Raw genomic sequence first — 20,204 nt, 5'->3', positions numbered from 1 at the left:
GTGAGATGTGATTGCCCACCCAGTCCCCCTTTTACATGACCTCTTTTATCAATGCCCCTTACCTATGAATTGACATGATTATTATTCCCCCTAGTCACAAAAGAAATAATGCAAGAGTAAAACACCTGTACCTTACTTCCCCAAAATATCACCAAAAGATCAGACCCTTAAACACCATCCCAAAAGACTATATTGAGTTAAATTTTACTTAGGTACATGATTCCCAGCAAAACCGCAGCTACCACTCAGGACTCTGTCAAGGCGTCATGGTCTGATGGCTTCCAGCACATTGGTAGAGCTTTGTTCCAACCCCAAGTTCTGTGATGCCAAATCTAGCAACTCTTCCACCCACTGAACCAACCTGACATTTTGTAATTACTTTAGAAATAAAATTGCATACTGTAAAAAATAGACTCGAATACAGGACTACAATCCCCATGAGCCTTTGCTCCACTTCCCCAGAATGCCTTGTAATCTCACCTGGGCCGAGATCAAGAAGGTATTTAAGCTGATTCAAAGGCTTTTGAGGGCTCTCTCTCGGCTCTTTTGGACTTCCGTTTTGGAGCAGAGGCGTCTCTTCCATGATGTGAGGTTATTTTGTCTAGGCCTCTAGCCTAGGCACATGTTTCTTACTTGTATATTTTTTAATCTTTAACCTTTAATAAACCTCTAAAAAATATAATACTCCTTGCAGAGAGAAACTAATTTCTACCTGCCTCAGTCTCCCCATCTCCCCTAAATTTTAACTGTTACAATACCAGGCTTCAGCCAGAACTGATGCTACTATGGCATTCTCATGTTAATTTGTTACACAGGGATGAAGGTGGTCCAGAGTAAGTAAAAACTTCATTTTCATTCCTCTTGGCTACTGTTACCATAGTCAGGAAAGCTGATGGGAGATCTATAGCAGTAGCTGTTGCCAGGCTTTACCTCTTCTGAGTCTACCTTTGGCCAATAGATGGTCATGTTCAATTCTTCCACATTGTGTTTAGAACCAGTCAAATAGTTTTTCTGTTCTCTTGAGTATACTTGGACTTCAGACCATGTGACACTTGCTTGATTATTCAGCTGGGTTCCTATGTCCTATTCTTTGATCTTCCAACTCCATAATATTTCTTCTTGAATTTCCCCTAATCAAACATTGATCTCCTCCAGCTCTGAGATGATTGGCCAATCTCCTTCATTCTACACTTAGCACATACTGCCTATGTACCTTGTGAATTTTAGGAGTTAGACTGTATTCTCCTTAACTAGGTTGGAAAGTGTTTGTATTATATCTTTTATTGGCCACGGATCCTAGAAAAGACACTAAACATAGTAGTAGCAAGACTTCTATCTATCTGTCTTTTTAATAGCCAAGTGGTTCAATGGATAGAGGGCTGGACTTGGAATCAGAAAGACCAGAATTTGAATCCTGCCCCAGGTACTTGCTAACTGTATAAGTGTGGGCAAATGACTTAACCTAAGTTGTAAAATGAGAATAACAGTGTTATCCACTTTATGTAGTTATTAACAGTATCATCCACTTTACAGTTATTAAGAACAAATGATATTCTATGTGTGTTGTAATATTTATAGAGAAAGATGGGTGGATAAGAAGAACAGGGGATACAGAAGTTTTATAACCCTCGCACACATATATAGTACTTTGGAAGTCTTAAATTGTGATAAATCACCATTATCATTATTATTATTATTATTATTATTAGTAGTAGTAGTAGTAGTAGTAGTAGTAGTAGTAGTAGTAGTAGTAGTAGTAGTAGTAGTAGTAGTAGTATCATTTTCCTTTTTTGACCTAGACTTACTGGTTAGAGTTTATCTTTTTCTTTTACCCTGGACTGGTAATTTTACAATGATGGCCAGGTGTACTTTCTGATCTTTAGTAAAGATATCTTTTATGTCCCATTTTCTCTAACAACTGGCATGTCTTTGAAAAAAGACAAGACCTGAAAAGGTATCATTAAGAATGTAGTCATTTGCAGAACTGCTTAAGTCCTTTACTATATATAGTAACTTAAGAACCCCCACAGCCTGCCAGACATCCCACCACATGAGACTCCCTAGAGTGACAGAAGGACATCAAATGCAGGTATATAGGAGAAGCCATTCAGCCAGTCTAAATCCCCAGAGCTGTCCTACTTTGCCACACAAAAATCTCTTCTCACCTAGTTCTCTGACTTTCCATTTTCACAATGGTCAGATCTATGTCATTTGAGCAAAATTCCAACCCTGAGGACTTCCTTGCCCTGCTTCACATAGTTTGTTTACTGGAAATTGGAGAGGATATGGGAGAAGAGGGAGAAAAGGGAGAGGAGAAGTGTAGGGCTAATGCTCTTGTCAGGATTATTCGTAACAGATGTTTCCTTCATTGTTCTAGATCAACCGCTCTATCCTCCTGATTGGGGTAATATATTCTTTTAACTGAAATACATTTTCAAAAGAAATAGCTTCCAAGGACCATAGGCCACACATTATTGAGTAATATCAGGATATGCCAGTTTATTGTGCATGAAATTAATTGAAACGAGGAACAGTGTCAAATCTAGTTCAAGATAAGAAAACCATTTTATCTGAACAGATTTCTTCATAGAGCCTATATGAACCAAAATCCCCAATCCTACATAACTGGCTATTCCAGCATTGATCCTATTAGTGGTTGTCAAAGTTACAGAATGATTTTTCTTGACTCCAGATTGTGCTCATTAACTATGCACTCTGAGGTCCTTAGAATTCTGTTTGTTTATTTAATCCAGATACCAACATCTAAACCCCTGGTTAATTTGAGGCAATAGTGAATCTAATCCAAATCTGACATGAAATCATTACGATTTTGATTAAAAGTTGAAAACTTGGGTATTTTATTTTGATTGTTTGAGAGTGGGACAGGTAGTATAAAAGTTGATCCCAACCTTAAAAAAATAATATTTTATTTACATGTCGTAAGTGAGAGATTCTTTTTTTAAGGGAGAAGTTGAGACAATCCAGAAAAAATAGGAATGGACATAATCATTGTCATTCCAGTCCCCATAATGAACTCTGAGAATGGGTTTCTCTTTGTCTCTCTAAGTACTTGTTGTCATCAAAGTGATAAAAGTGTGGGGCTATTGAAATCTAATGACAGTGTTGTATTCTAATTTTTTTTCTCCTGAGGAGAGATTGTGGACCGGGAGGGATCTCTCTCTCTCTCTCTCTCTCTCTCTCTCTCTCTCTCTCTCTCTCTCTCTCTCTCTAACACTTACCTTCTGTCTTGGAGCCAATACTTGGCTCCAAGACAGAAGAGTGGTAAGGGCTAGGCAATGGGGTTCAAGTGACTTGCCCAGGGTCACACAGCTGGGAAGTGTCTGAGGTCAGATTTGAACCTAGGACCTCCCATCTCTAGGCCTGGCTCTTAATCCACTGAGCTACCCAGCTGCCCCCCCTCTCTTTTTTATTTAACAATTGATAAATAGTAAATTGTCCTTCCAACTACAGCTAGCAAATCTTTAAAAGTAATAGAGGATTCTGGGAAACGTAGAATTTTAGAGTTGGAAGGGTCTTTTTTTTTCCAGAAAAAGCCAAAGCAAAAATACATTTATTTAGTTCTGAGAGGGGAAGGTTGAAGTCCCTTGGGGAATCTCTTGTCTTAAGTATCCATTGAGTTTTCTTCATTATGAGTAAGCATGTATTCATGGGTAAAGAAAAGAACATTTGGGGACAAGCCCAATGCTTTCCTGATCTCAACAGCACTGCAGAATCCAAACTCCCTTCTGGTTTCTGGGACAGATTCTAGAAGGATGAGATTCTTCCTAGACCTAACATTGAATCAAAACATGTTTGATATGTTTGCCATCTTACTGTTAAAGGGGCTTCATCACTGGGTTATTCTTTGGTCTCAGAAATGTTAGCTATGGAGATAAGACATGAAGTAAGCATCTATGATATTTTTGTAATTTGGGATAAAATTTAGTGCAGCATAAACCTAAATCACAAAATATAAGAGGATAGGCATAGGTCTGTGTTTTATTCTGAAATGGAGTCTAACGCAGAAAAATAGTTTTGTATATATTTCCAACCCTAAGAATCATCAGGTGATGTAGTTTAAGCTAATGTAGAAGAGGCTGCTTTTAATATCTATGAAAGGACTAGAGGATCATTTTCATTTTCAATATACAAATTGGTTTTGGCTAGCAATATTTTTTCATATTTCTTTTCATCCAGGGTAATGCAAAATGAGGTAGCTAGATGGCACAGTGGAGAGACTGTCATGCCAGGAATCATGAAGACTTGGGTTGCAATCTGCCTTCAGACTCATCCTAGCTGTTTGACTCCTGGGCAAATCATTTAGCCACTATTTGCCTCACTTTTCTCATTTGTAAATGGGGATAATAATTAACTTCTATTTTCCTTTCTTCATCTATCAAATGAATTTTGTGCTCTACACACCAGCCCTCTAATTGGATGGAACAGGTAACTGAGGAAGTTGAGAAGATGTTGAGTGTCGTAATTAGCTTAATGATGAGATGTTTGGTGATCCTGTCTAGGACATGATGTTCCCCGGAATGGAAACCAAGCAGAGCTGTTGATGGAAAGTAAAAAGTTTCTGGAAAGTTCAGATCTGAGACCTCTGTAAAAAAAAAGTAGGTTTGGGACAAGTTGAATCCCCCTATATAGGACATAGAGTAATGAATAATAAGGGCTGAAATACTGCTTTAGGCTATGTTTTATATGATGTAAAAAACTAACGGAGGAATCACTGATCCTCACTTTCCTTATGTTGTTGTTACTCAGTCATTTCAGTTGTATTTGATTCTTTGTGATCCCATTTGGAGTTTTCTTGGCAAAGATTCTTGAATGGTTTGCCATTTCCTCCTCCAGCTCATTTTTGAGATGAGGAGACTGAGGCAAACAGGGTTGTTAAATGACTTGACCAGAGTCACAGAGCTAGCAAGTATCAGTCTTCCCGATTCTAAACCCAGTACTCTACTGCACCACTTAGCTGCCCTGTCCTTGAACTGAGCGAATCAAATAAGGCAATACTCTGAAAGCCATTAAGTACAATATATGTTCAAGGTATCATAGACATCATTAGTGGATTCACTTTGTCATTTTCCAATCTCTGAGAAGATGAGAAGTGAAGGTGTTTGGGGATTCTTCTGAAAGTTGTTCCCTCCCTATTTCATTAAGGATTTGCCCAAGCCTGCTTTATCATATGAATAAACAGCCTGCTTCTTCTAAACTCCAGATTCTGTCAGGTTAAGATGCCAAGTCTTTTTGACATGAGTGTCAAGGGACAGTATAAAAACATGGGCCAGTTTTCATAAATATTTTCCATGAACCGTAGTAATGAATAGGTAGTCAGAGAATCTGGAAAAAAAGCTCCGATTAAGGTGATGAAGGTCAACACAACAGGAGCCAATTTAGAGCTTGGGGAACAAGATCTACCTTTATTATGAGCAGACAAGCCCCATTAGCCTCCACAGACAGAAGGTAGATGGGAATAAAGAGAAACCCTGGTCCCATAAAAATTGTTCTTTTTCCTTTACATGTTTGTGTGTTGGGGAATAAAGATTTCTTTTAGAAATTATTTTTCCTCTGGAATAGAATTTAATTATCTAAGTGGCAATATGGCATTTTAAAAAGAGTACTGGCTTGGGAGTCAGAGGTCTTGGTTCAAAACTCACCTTTTACCTCCTACATGGCCTGTGTGACCTTGAGAAAACCACAGACTTCTTGGGTCTGTTTCCTCATTTGTAAAATGAAGGAGGTTGAACTCAGTGACCTCTGCAGTCTTTTTTTTCTCTCTAAATCTATAAACTTCTGACCATGAACCTTCCTGGGTTCAGGTAGTCTCACCTTTAAAATGTTCATAGTGCTCTAGCTACTCCAAATGTATAGGGAAGGGATTAGATGATTTCTTGAAGCCTTTTCTAACTCTAAGCTCTTTGAAAATTCAGGGTAGAAAATGCCATTTCTTTCTCTTTATAATAACCTTTGCTCCCATAAAGGCCTATGACTTTATCAATTTAGGAAATCCTCTGCATGGAGACAAACCATCCTACAATTCAGAGAAGTAAGTTTCCAGTGATTTATAGTCTTAAACAGTTGTCAGGAGCATTGAGATATTAAATGACTTGTCCAGCATCACATAGCCAGGATATATTAGAATCAAGGTTTGAAACCAGTTCTTGATTCCAAGGCAATTCCTCCTCTATTCACTATGGTACGTCATGTCTTGCCAGTTCAGTTCATTAAGTTTCTATGAAGGTAGTTTTACCAAATTCCAGCCATTCAGTGCTCTGTAGTATAATGAGTGATGCTGCTTTCCAAGTCCCCTCCCATATGTGTCTCTGTTGGTTCTATGAACCAGATTTTATGTACATTTCTCGGTTATATGTGAAATAGCATTATGCCATGTCAGGTTTCATTTCAAAACCCATAAGTATGCTTTTTAAATAGGAAAACAAACCACTTGAACAACCAGGGAAGGAACATAAATCATATATTTTTACCATCTCCAAAGACCACTGGAAGATAAGCTTGAATATTTCAAACACGACAAAAAGTCTCTATGAATGAATCACCACCTGAGTGTCATTGTACCTGACCTGATATATATTGCCGTGTGCTTTATAGATGTTTCTCTAACAACATTAAATAAAAATCCAGAGCTTTGTTTTTTTTCTCTTCGGGTGCTTAATCTTACTTGAATCTTTTTGAAGTATTAAGAGGGTTGAGTCAGACCCCTCCTGTGGTTTTGGGTTCTGGCCAGCAATGGATATGTTGGCCCAGTTTGTTTTTAGGGATAATTAGGTCCTAAAGTGATCAAATGTAAGGTTTTGCTTTATAAAGGTCACAGAAGTAATAAAGGGCATAAAACTAGGCTATATTACAGGAGGAGGTCATCTGGGGAAAATGTCATTGATGATAATGAATGTGGGGCAGAAAAATTGGAGTATGGACAGAAAGGAAAAATCAGACTTGGATATTTTTGAAAAATCAGTTTTTTTCAGGTACTGGTCCATCCTCACATTAATTTTTCCTGCCTCCACCTGAAGATGGTCAATGCTTGCTTAAAGAAAATTATTTGGATCCATTGAATAGATTTAACTGATCTTTGAAAAATTCTACCTTTAAGAATATAGCTTGGTATGATGGAAACACAGCACAGATATATATACCTGTTGGATCGAGCTTTGCACTTATGACTGTTATATGGACCAACTAAGGAAGATCCCTGGAATGTCACATGTCATAAACAAGCTGTATGAATTAACATACTGAGAGGCATTGAATTGTAGTGGTTTGGTAGCCCAAGGATGTGAGTTCAAATACTATCTGCCTATGTGAGATAATCTGGACAGTGTGTAAAGGAGGATAACCAGTATGGTGAAAGGCTTTGAATCTAGGACATATGGTAGAGTTGGAGTAGATAAGATTCAGGTGGATAGGAGAGGAATGTTCAAGTGTTTGACTGTTGGTGGGCAGCTAGGTGGTATAGTAGGTAGAGTGCCAGGTCTTTAGTCAAGAAGATTTGTTTTTGTGAGTTCATATTTGGCCTCAGATACTTACTAGTTGTGTGACTCTGGCCAAATCACTTGACCCTATTTGTGCTGCAGTTTCCTCATATATAAAATGAGCTGGGGAAAGAAGTAGTAAACTATTCCACTAGCCACCAAAAACCCAAATGGGGTTATTGGAGATTTGGACACAACTGCAATGACTATACAGCCACTTCATATGGAAGTAGAATTGAACTTGTTTTGTTCCAGAAGTAAGAATGAGGAGCTATGGGTTGAAGTTTAAAAGAAGGAAATTTAGGCTTGGTTTAAAGAAGAAGAGAAAATAAAATTAATAATTATAGATATTCTAAGATAGAGTGGATTGTCTTGAGAGATGATGTGCTCCCCTTCAATAAAGCTCTTCAGGCTGAGGACAGATTATATATCTGGAATGCTTTTGAATTCTCTTCTAATTTTCAAACTATAGTACTTTGGTTTTGGGGAATTTTATTGCATTTAATTCTCTAACCCTCATTGATGACTTCATTGCCAACTCTAGATTGTACTGTTAATATTATAGTATTGGGGCAGTGAAAGTAAGAATACTTGGTTATTTCAATAGATTTGGTGATTTCATTTATGGGAGTATGATATAGGTACTCCCTCCAGTGGTATGGATAGCAACCCATTTTTATCTCTTTATCCTGCATGAGTCACATCCCTATTCTTCTATAAATAATTCCTATAGAATCTACTCAGTATACCAGAGGACAATCTTTGATAATTATTATTACTTTTTAAAATTTCTGAATACCACTACAACACTGAGCTTTCTGTTATTCTTCATTTTCTCTGTGCGACTATTTACTTGTTTAAGCATCAAAAATGATGTGCTTTACAACATGCTTCCTATGCTGGATAGCTTTGATTAGTATGACAAAGCATGGCTATTTTACTCCTGGCCTTTTGGAATCTACTGGACCTTGAATCCTTTAGATTACATTCTCCTGTTCACAACCATATAACATCCTTGACATATTGGAATTGATAAGATGGACATCAGCAGGGAGCAAACCCTTCTTTTTTTCCCCTTTCTCACTTTCATTAATTCACATGGGACTATTTGTTCTGTAGATTTAGAGACTTCAAGTGACTTGTCCAGCTAGGGGCATGCCACCTAGTAATTGATCGAGTCACTGTCAGAAATGCTTGTAAGTACAACTCCTGCATGAGGCTGGAAATTCCTTTTAAGAGAATGTTTTTCTTTTTCAGATGTGAGAGGCCTTATGGCTTAATGAAAAGGAGATTGTACTCAAATCTAGGGGCAAAAAACAATCTTGATTAAAATTCTTTCTCAAACAAATTCTGCAAGTCCTGGCTCTGAGACACTAGTTAAGTCATTAACTTCAATGCTCTAGAAAACTTATTGAAACTAGAAATTGTAGAGAAGTTTGAGTTTGTTTGCTGGCATCCCATCCCCATTTTTATGTTCTTAATATAAATAAAATTGGTGAGCTAGTAACTATTCTTCAGATATGCAAAGGAAAACTAATTCATTGGGAAATAATCTATCCTTTCTGAATTTTGAGTAATATTCCCCTTCCTTGAACTTGGAACTAACAATCTTGAGGAAATCAATTCCACATTAGAATATAGGGAGGTGACCCCCTAGTAGATAGGGAAAAATGAAATAAAACTTTTGAGTTCTTACTGGAATCTTAAATGCTAATTGGATCCATCTCTCCTGAGTAGACTATCTTATACTTTACTCTTAAGAAATGCAACATGACTTTTTGGGAAAGTTCCAGTATTCAGAAAAGAATGTCATCATTTAAGGAGAATTCAGGGATACAAACTCCACCTTCCATTTAAACTGTTGATAATTTTCTTCTTTAAATATTATTAATTCACATTTTCCTCTTCATGACTCAGTTTTCTCACTTGTGAAAACTTTAACATCCATTTTGATTTTTCCTCAGGAGTCCCATAAATTGATGACATATCATTTGGGGTCTTCACTTTTTAAAATATCTCAGTTGTTCAGAGTTGTTCTCTAGATTATTTTGTAAAGAAATCATTTATTTAAGCTGTTAATTATTTTGTGATTCTCAACATAATCCAATATGTTTTAGAACTGTCTGAAGAATTTTTATTAAAACTTTTTTCAGGGAAGGAACTTTCACCACACACTTTTAGGGCAATTTAAATTATTTTTTAGCAAATTCCCAGTGATGATATTCTGATTTGGAAGTTGAATTTATTGTCAGTTCCATATTTTCTTCCTTCTAGTTGTCCCAAAGTTTCCCATTTGCCAATTTTATCTCCATTCCTTTCCAGTTGTCTATGCATTGGTTATTTCTCTAAGAGCCAAGTGATAAAACTGTGTAAACTATCAGGTTAATTTTCTGACATATTAGTCAACATATATGCTTTATTTGGAGGCTCTCTTCAGCTTGGATCTATGCCGGTAAATTGTTAGCTATGCAAGAATCAGAATTGCTAAAGCCACCAACTGGAAAACCTATTAAAAAGGGGCAGTCAGCAGTGCAGCATTGATGTGCCTCCATGGTCTCCCAGGTGGCTTAGAGGGGTAATGATTGGATAAACAAATGTAGCAAATTCTCCCTAGAGTTTCTCAACCTTCCCCCTCATCTGCTTTTAAAAAATATATATATATGTATATAATTTTCAAGGGACTTACCATCCCACATAACAAGGAGATGGCTTACATGGTTCAGAATCAAATAAGCTTGTTACAGATGAGTCACTCCTTCAAATATGGCCAGATCAAGGTCTTTGAACAGCTGTTGGATGGCCTGGGGGAAATGAGCCCATGGATTCAGTCTGTTTATGAGTTGTCAAGTGTGTTCAGTCCAGAAGTGGCCATCCATGTTGATAACCTTGCTGGCAACTGCTGCCAACTGGCTAAAGATTAAGCCTTCTCTGAGGCAAGCCTGAATGAGTTCTTCATTTTTAAATGAATCATTAGAAATATAGATTTCAAGTCAAAAGGGACCTTCACAGTCATTTATTTCATCACCCTCATTTTATAGATGAAGAAACTGAGACACAGAAAGGTTAATTAACTTGACAATGGTGACAAAAGTGACACAAAAGCAAAGATAGAATTTGAACCCAAGCCATCGCTCTTCAGTTCCAAGTGTTAAAGAATGGTCTTGAATAGGGATAGTTAATCTTTGTGTGTGTGTGTGTGTGTGTGTGTGTGTGTGTGTGTGTGTGTGTGTGTGTGTGTTGGAGACCTCTTTTGCAACTACTTATATATTTGAACTTTTCCTTAGGATATTTTCAAATCAAGGAAATGTTAAATTTACCTTAGAAGTTAGTTAAAATAAATATAGAATTGTTTCTTATCTAAGTTCATAGACCCCTTAATTTCTTTTCATGTATCTACTGGGCAGGGGCAGATCAATTGAGCCTTGGTTTCAAACTTACTGTCCAAGGTGTAGAGAAATCTGGGGAAGACTTTGATATATGACTTTATCAACAAAACTCAACTTCATTCTCTTTGTCCCTTTGTGAAGGGACACTTACTTAAATTGCTTATTCCTTATATCACTTCTACCTTGGAACAATTAATTTGTATCGATTCTAAGATAGAAGGTAAGGGTTTAAAACAACAAAAAAAGATAGTCAAGATTTGAGAGCTCAGGCCCATCAAGATCTTTTGGGGTCCTAACTCTGTTAACCTCCTTCACTTTACAACTAAGGAGACTGAAGCCTAGATGATAATGTCTTGCCACATTTCATATAAGTAGGGAGTAAAAGAGCTTAGATTTGACACTAAGTCTATTATCTACAAATTTGATTCTAATTAGGCTATACTATTCTGTCTCATTTTGAAACAAAGATATTATAATGTTTAAGGGAAGAAGAACCTAGAATTTAGTACATGAATCTTCTGGGATAATGGCCTCTCCAATTTGTTTAATGAAATAATACCAACTCCACAGAGGTATAGGTATTTTTACATGTTTTATATATTATAGGACTCCATTCTCATTTCTTATATGTATTACCACTCATTTATTTTGATGTCAGTCATAGATCATTAAGGAAACTAAGAGATAGAGCTAGCATGGCACCCAGCAGCCCAAAGGAGTGACTTTGGGCATTTAAGAAATGAGTGAAGCATCAGAATAGTCTCAACAACTAAATTCTGTGAATTCTCCCTTTGAGCCAGTTCCATGAGTCTACACCTGGAAATTAAATTAAAGTCCTTTTGGAGAGTCAATTACTCATGAAAGACTTCTATATGGATCAACTAGCCAGAATGTTATCTGGTATTCTTACCCCATAGCTTCATATCTTTATGTCATATGTTTCCATCTTAATTCTTAGAGCAAACTCCCATCCCTTTATTTCACATATCCCAATACTGACTCCAGCATAAAAAAAAAAAAAAAAACTTGGTCCACATCCACTAGATCCTGTGCTCTAGATAAAGTAAGATAGGGTCAAATAGGACAGGATATCAGATCTACTTTTTAGGTTAATACTTAAAGAAGTTTCCAAAGCTAATATAAAATGATTTCTATTCAGTAGGGCATAGGGGCTCTCATAAACTTATAGGAAGAACACTATTTTATAATTTTATATCATAAATGAGATAATTGCCAGGTCCTTAGAACCCATGAACACCCATCTCTGAGACCGGTTCTCTATCCACTGAACCACCATGCATATCTTTTCAAAAAAATTCCATTTTCCAAATGCTATATGGTGAAGTCATGATTAAATGAACAGATTATTTGGGAAAATAAAAAAAAAGATGGTTAGTTTTTGTTTTTAATTTTTTTGAGTTGTTTTTCAGTTATGTCCAACTCTTTATGACTATTTGGAATTTTCTTGTCAAAAATACTAGAATAGTTTGCTATTACTTTCTCCAACTAATTTTACTGATAAGGAAATGGAGGCAAGCCAGATTAAGTGGCTTGCACATGGTCACATGGATATCAAACATCAGAAGACAAACTTAAACTTGGGGAAAATGAATTTCTTGATTCCAGGACTAGCTCTCTATCCACTATACCATTTAACTGCCATAAGAGCTGTCAGTGGTGCACACATTCCATATAAGCCAATAGTGTTGATGTAGAAGATGAGACAGCTAATGCAATTTTGGACTACATGAATAGAGATATAGTTTCCAGGAATAAGGAGGGGCTTTCTCAGTACTGTGTCCCAGTCAGATCACATAGGATGTACTGATTTTAGTTCTGGCTGCCACAATTTAAGGAGGACATTGATAAGCTGAAGACTATCCAGAGAAAGACAATGAAAACAGTGAAAGACCATAAGCCCAGATCTTATAGGGGCTGGTTATTTAAGCTGAACAAAAGAAGATACAAGGTTAGATAGAATACATTAGCTTCCCTCAAGTCTGTGAAAAGCTTTTATATAGAAAATGGATTAGATTTGTCCTGTTTTGCTCCAGAATTCAGAATCAGGACCAGCAGTGGTAGTAGCAAAGATATAAATTAAGGCTTATTGTCTGTGAACGCTTTCTGATAATTAGAAAGTAGAATGGGTTACCTTTGGATGGAATAATTGATTGAACCAGTGGGTAACTATTCCTCAGATTTTTTATTGAAGGAGTTTCTTGCAGGTATAGGTTGGAGGCTAAATGCCTACTGATGCCATTTCAACTCTGAAATCCAGTAATTCAAATCATCACAAAGTTGTTGTTTTTTTCATTCTTGTCCAAGGTTTGACACAAAGGAAGTTCTCTAACAGTTATAGGTGGGCTGACTAGAAGAAAGAAGGCATTATATTCCTGAGGAAAACATAGTATAAGTAAAATTTCAAAGTTGAAGTTTTGTAAAATGTTTAAAATAATTCCCTGGTGAATTTTATATAGCTCATTTGTAACTAGCGGTTCACATGCTGTTTCCCCTATTAGAGTGTGAGCTTCTTGAGATCAGGGAACATTCTTAGTTTTTCATTGTGTCCCTATTATTTAGCACAGGGACTAGCACATAGTAGGAGCTTCATAAACACTTATGTACTGTGAGACCCTTTGGCTACTTGTTTGATGCTTCGGATATAAGTCAGAGAAAGCCCAGGTATTTATGACTTCAAGTCTGCCATTTTATCTGCCATTTTGTGTTTAAAGTCTTAGACGATCACATCAAAGTTAATTTCAGATCAGGGCATAGTTTCATGATTCTAACATGGTATAGTGGAAATATTAGAGTGATAATAGTGGACTTCAGTCAGAGTCCTTTCCATTCCATATATAGTACAATAATCACTTCAACTCTCTGATTTGGACCTTCTGATATCTTGCATTTGCATTGTATATATCTTGTAGGCACAAATTTTACATGTTATCTCTCCTATCATTATGTTGGTTCCTTGAGAGAGGGAATGTGTTTCTATATTTCTTTTTGTCTGCAGCATTTAGTACATTGCTTGGTACATAGTAAGAACTTAATAAAATTGACTGGGTTATTGATATTTGCACAGCCTACCCTCAAATGGTTGTTATCAGAAAGGGACTTAAAATGCAATATAATTACAATGCTTGTCTTTAAAAAAAAGAGCCAGCAAATATATATATATATATATATATATATATATATATATATATATATGTGTGTGTGTGTGTGTGTGTGTGTGTGTGTGTGTGTGTGTGTGTGCTGAAAATAGTGCTAGACTTGAAGATACTTATCCTCTAATCTTACCTTGGACACACCATTATATGAAGTCAGCTAACTTCACTAAGACTCAGTTTTTTCATCTATTAGATGGATATAATAAACTATTTAATACCAAATTCTGAAGGTTTTTATGGGCTTCTAAGTGATAATGAAATACAGGGCTTTGTAAATTTAAGACATGATATGCCACTTATCAAGATTATAACTGTTATTAATTTCATGACATATCAAAGTCATAGAAACTAGTAACGAACTCCTTAACTTGAAGGGTCTGTAGGCAATAAGCTCATTCTACAGACTTCATGGGTGGAGGGGCTAACCTCATAAAGTGAATCATTAGGCTATAAATTTAATTTGTCTGTTTAATTTGACCCATGAAACTAGCTAAATATTTGTAGTCATTTATGAATTTCCTTAAGTTTATATTGGTGTTCAGCTCTTAGCTGAGTCTCCACAGATCATTTTTCCTCTTTACAAGAGATTACCAAGATATAATGTCAACTTGTGTTTGAAAGAATGTTTTTACACTTTATTATTGGGCAGCAAGTATAGTTGTTCAAAGTCCATTGTCAACATGACCCTGCAAATGGCCTATTATTTAAAGAAAGAGGTCAGAACAAATTGTTTGGGTGTCACATACACACAATCAGGTTTCTGGAAACTTATCTATTTATGTGTCTCACTTTGGTAACCTTTGGGGAAGGGAACTGATGTAATTGCTTTTTGACCTCCTCTTTTACTTCCTTTCCTTTTTCTAGTCTGTTTTCCAATTTATTTTTCTTACCTCTTTTTTACCTCCTTGAAGTTTTTTTTTAAAATTGTGACATTAAAAAAAATCCCTACTTCTTTTTAGAGATATAAAGGAAATAGTTTCTCAAGTATAAGCCTATTGCTTTAATGTTCAGCAACCAAGAGCAATGATTTCAGGGTATCATGATGATGATCTTTAGGGGTACATAGCTAATCAATCAATTAATTCCATTCCTCTTTTGCAAAGCATAGGTTTTTCAAATTGACTACTAGAGTAGATATGAACTAATTTTCAACAGTGTATTCCTTATCTGACTGCAAACAGAATATATTTCAACTTACTCCCAGTTGCTAGTTAATTCAGTTCTCATCACGAAAGTTAGAAAGGGGAACATAAATGGTTGTGCCCACCCCCACTAAGAATAATGAGTTGTGCTGGAACATCCTATCATAATATCCCCTAGGATGTGTCATAGGATTGCTGAATGACTATACAGTAATTTGCATCATGTCTGTGGGCATGCTTGCTACAGCTGCTATATCAGCAGTCTGTTGTGGGCAAAATGAGCCCCTCTGTGACAGCATTTTGCAGCATGTAGAGTAAAGCATGTCTTAATAAGAAAGACAAGTACAGTTGTCTATATTCCCTTGATCTTTCTAAGCAAAACAATGCTATGGAGGGTGGACATGGGATAAATATTAATTAGCACATATCAGCACCATGGACACAGCCCTCCTTCCTTTGGGTTTTTAAAGAGTTCTCCATCCAAAGGGACAAAAAAAAAATTGCTGAGGCAAGACTCTGTCTCTCTACTTCTTAAATTGTTAACAGTTATGTCTTGACATAGTTTTCTAAAAATATTTTTTTTTGCTTGAGAATCAGACTCATGCATGAGTTGAATATTGACTTTACCTTTTGCTCTTAATATTTTCACCCATTGTTTTAAAGGGTCCTTGTCTTCTGTTTCATTCCAAAATTATTATGCTCTTTGAATAGGCATTGAGGTGCTCTACTGATAGATCTCTTTCTGGTTCTTCTTTCCTTCAGATATTGATGAGTGTGCTGCTAAGATGCATTATTGTCATGCTAACACGGTATGTGTTAACCTGCCAGGATCATATCGTTGTGACTGTGTCCCAGGATATATCCGTGTGGATGATTTCTCATGTACAGGTAAGTATTAAGCAAAAATGGAACAATGCTGTGGTGTGGTTGTTATATTTGGCCAATTATCTACACTTACCTCTAAATCCCCACTTATATGTAGTATCTGCTTTGATTCACTCTATCATACTCTCCTGGTTTACAAATTCTCTTATTAACATGAATCCTTCCCTTCCTGAATTTATTCCTCCTCTTTGCAATTTGCATGCAAAATAAACCAACTTTTACTCCTTTCTATTCTGACTTTTTAGGATAGTTATCGTTGTTTTTCAATAGTAACCACAGTTGCCTAACCACAGATGAGTCCAGAGGATTACAATATTAGTTTGTTTTGTTGTCAGAGACAGACAGATTTTAGTTGACTTTCCTTTTATGATTCACTTTTTTAAAAATGTGAAATAATAATAAATAAAAACTTTCTTATGTTGGAAGACAGAACCATCAAGGAGTTAAATGATAGGATCAGGAAACAGAGACCATTTTTTCCTTGGCATTTCTTCCTTTTTCCTTTCCCTCTTTTCTCTCATAAGCTGACAATTTACTTTATACCAGATTGAGGCCATTTGTGATCTATGTTGCCTTTTATTTGAAGGTCCTTTTTCTGTTTAATCTCTTGAGAAGAGCCATGATCAGGGATTTGGGATAGTAGAAGTAGTATCTCTTCCATAACCCAGAGAAACTCAAGTTAACTTAACAGACAATTATTAAGTGATTTCAACATACCAGTAGTGTTCTAATCCCTGGCTCCAACTGTGAACCTTTTTTTTTTCCATTCCTTGTATCCCAAGAATCTAGCACAGTGACTGGGATATGGTTCCAATTTAACAAATGCTTGTGTACTAACTGACTGAAACTTGAATGCAAAGCAGAAATACAAACTTTTAATCACTTTTCACTCATTTCTTTGGTCTATGTATCTTTCATTGAAATAACATTATTAGCATAACAATAGTGGGATCTTTACATAAAAAATTCTGTTACAATTCTTGCATCAAAGATTTTATTTTACTCTGAATTATAATTTAAAGAATACATGGACTTTCTAAAGAAAGAATTTCCTTTCCTAGGAAAGATGATGCCTGGTGATTTTGCAACTGATTGCTATGTAATTAGATTGAATCACTATCCTTTAGCAAATGAATGATGGTGAGGGGTTGACTATGAATCCCTACATTTACTTAAAGTTTCTCAAGGTTATAGTAAATGTGTTTACAAATATTCATAAGACTTCTTCCTTACTTTCTCATTTTATAATTATTATGCTTGGGAAATAGAATGTAGGGTTTATGTGAGTAAATATCTTGGATTTAGGCATCTGGGGAGTGGTAGTGTCTTTTGCTTTCCTATAAGATATTTGGATAAGCATCTAAACAGAAGGTGATAACATAGGTAATATTATTTTGTTCTAATCTGCAAATGTTGACTTAATAATGTAAAATATGAAGCTTGAGTCCCTGTTCAAGATCAGACTGAAAATAATGTTTCATCATTCTTGTCATCAAGAAGTGAGTGAGATCAGGGGATTCTTGAGAACCCAGAATGCTTCTAGAGGTCCAAAGGAAGTACTCATCCCTCTAAGTTTAAAAAAAAATGAGGGCTCTTAATGCCTGGAAAGTCTCTGCTTCCTTGGAGATTTTATAGACTGATGATTAGGATTAGATAATAGATACAGTTTTTAGAGTTCATCTAGTCTAAACCTTTTTCCAGGTAAGCATCATGAGACACAAACAGCTGAAATGATAGGTCATAAATATTGAAGATGAAATTTGAACCTAGGTCTTGTGATTACAAATTTATTATTCTCCATACTGAGGTTGAAATTTATCTTTGTAAAAAGAATCCCCATCCTTTCCCCACATGTACCTCCACATCACAAGCCAGGACTAATGTGAGATAGGATGTTATTAAAAAGACATGTGGCAGTTTGAGTTGAATTTCCCCCCATGAAACTGAGCTTTTTGTGCTTAGAGCTTCAGAAACCCTCTTAGAACCTCCTTTTGAGATGTTATCTGAGGGTGATGGAGCATGTTTTAACCAAGTGGTTGTTTCTTGAACCTTCAGGCATCAAATAGTGGAAACCTCTCTAGGGACAGCCTTTATCCTTTTGTATGTCCTTATGTTCAACATGTCACTATTTATAGGCCTTAGTTCTGTAAAGTGTTCTTAAAAAGTTCTCTAAACTCTGAACAAAATTGGCTATTGCCAACACCCAGTGGACTTTCTATCTAAATTCTTCAATAGTAGATCGCTCTATTCCAATCTGGGTGAAGAAGTTTTTGTTCCATGGCATGATAGAGTCATTTGGGATGTAGGAGTCCCTTCTATCAATTTAATAATTTTATTTTATTTTTCAGGTAAGAAATAAAAAATTAGGTAAGGAAGTATAGTAAGGTTCCTCTATCAGCAGCATATATTTCAAGAGCTAGCATGGATGACTGAAATCTTAGATGTACACGATATCTACTTACCCCATATATATATGTCTTCCTCTTCCTGTTCCTGCCTCTTGGCTTGGTACTCTGTGACTTCATCTGCCAACAATAACAATAACAACAAATAAAACCCCTAAAATGAAAGAGAAAAAGTGAATGTGAAAGTAAAAGGGACCACAGCAGAGGCTAGTCTGCCACTAGTGGACCTCTCTAGTGCCTGGAAGATGACCTCCTGTTAGGGTAACTGAAACCAAAGGCAGACCTCTCTAGCTTTCTGGCTAATCATGATTAACTGAAATTGTGGAAAGCAAAACCATGGATAAGGGGGTTCTACTATATATTGCCATAAGCCATTTATGAACAGTTCTTTTTTCTCAAATTTTTATTGAGCAAAATTGTTTCCCAGGCAGGCAGTACTCTTAGCTTGGACTTCTGCTCCTGGCAGGTCCTGGAAGTGCCACAGCAGAGGCAGCAGCAACATTGTTGTGTGTAGCTGCATATCAGTGGTCCTCTGAATCCACTTAGTCTATTGCCAAAGAGCCCTGGAGGGTGCAGGCACCATGGAATCCCTCAAGGGCAGGGAGATATTTGTGAAGTGTCTGTAAACCTTAAGGGAGAACTGGTTTTTTTTCTCAATGCCAGATTGAGATGTAATTTGAAATCAATTATGATATATTGAAGCATCTCTAGAGAGAATTCCTAGAAATACTCATAAAAGTAGTAAGTGATTTTGGTCATAATTCCTGGGACAAAATCTTCCATTTTTTCCACTCATATCATTATACTCCTTTCTCGTAAAGCTGATTTTGGAAGCTCATTTAGTAGCTAAGAAGGAAAAAGGGATCTCCAGGTAAGGATGCAATTCTTTCCATATCGAACCGTGTGCCTGATGCCTCCTTCCTTTCAACTTCTAGGGAATGCAGGAATTTTTGTAAGTTCAAATAATGAATTAAAATTTTAGTTCTTTAAGTTCATGACATCATTGGTATGGCTGATTCAAGAAGGGGCAGTAGAATTGACCAGTGATCATGCCAAATATCAGTAAGGAGCAGGGTTGGAAACTCATTGCCTTTAAGTTTAATACAAGAAAAAGGATACTTTAGTTGAGTGTCCCTAAAGTTTCCCCCTTTCAATCTAAACTTTATTTTTTCTTTTCCAGTCTTAAAACAGTGACTCCTTCATCTACCTTTCCTGTTTCTATCTCAGTTCCTTTGAAATTTTGCTTCTAATAAATCTTAGCTCCTGACCAGTTTTGGTCTTTGTTTTATACTCATTTGGTTTCAGTTTTAGACCTCCATCCCAGTGATTCCTTTTTCATTAGCATGTCTAGCCCAATACCCCTGACTCCAACAAGAGGATTTGATATAATTGTCTGGTGCCTTCTAAAAAGTCTGCCTGAGGAAGGTAACCTGAAATGGTGGGTCATGAGGCTTATCATTCAAGAGATGTGGAAAGTACCAGCTGCTCTATTGACCAATTTTTTTATTATATAAAGCAATTATATATTTTTCCATATAAAGAAAATCTTTATATGGAAGATATATGACAGTCATTTTAACTCATTCAGCAAAATGTTATAGAGAATTCAAAAGGAAGTTTGGTAAGATATTCCATACTAAGTTGGCATTTATTATATTTGGAGACTTCATTATGAAGGAAGATCAGAGGAAGGAAGAAAACTATCTCAGAGAATACTGTT

At 36.2% G+C, this 20,204-nt stretch overlaps 1 protein-coding gene across 3 annotated transcripts in view; it reads left to right on the top strand.

The window, feature by feature from the left end:
* NELL1 (neural EGFL like 1) overlaps positions 1 to 20,204 on the top strand; it is a 947,998-nt gene that overhangs the window by 435,746 nt on the left and 492,048 nt on the right. For all 3 annotated transcript variants that reach the window (XM_007497168.2, XM_056802023.1, XM_056802024.1), the window contains one exon: positions 15,957 to 16,082. In XM_007497168.2, coding sequence (XP_007497230.1) covers positions 15,957 to 16,082 — 126 coding nt within the window. The remainder of the gene's footprint in view (positions 1 to 15,956; positions 16,083 to 20,204) is intronic.

The sequence above is a fragment of the Monodelphis domestica genome, chromosome 6 (assembly GCF_027887165.1).
Source record: "Monodelphis domestica isolate mMonDom1 chromosome 6, mMonDom1.pri, whole genome shotgun sequence".
NCBI lineage: Eukaryota > Metazoa > Chordata > Mammalia > Didelphimorphia > Didelphidae > Monodelphis > Monodelphis domestica.
Note: the sequence above shows the minus strand (reverse complement) of the source record. Positions and strands in the feature narration are given on the sequence as shown.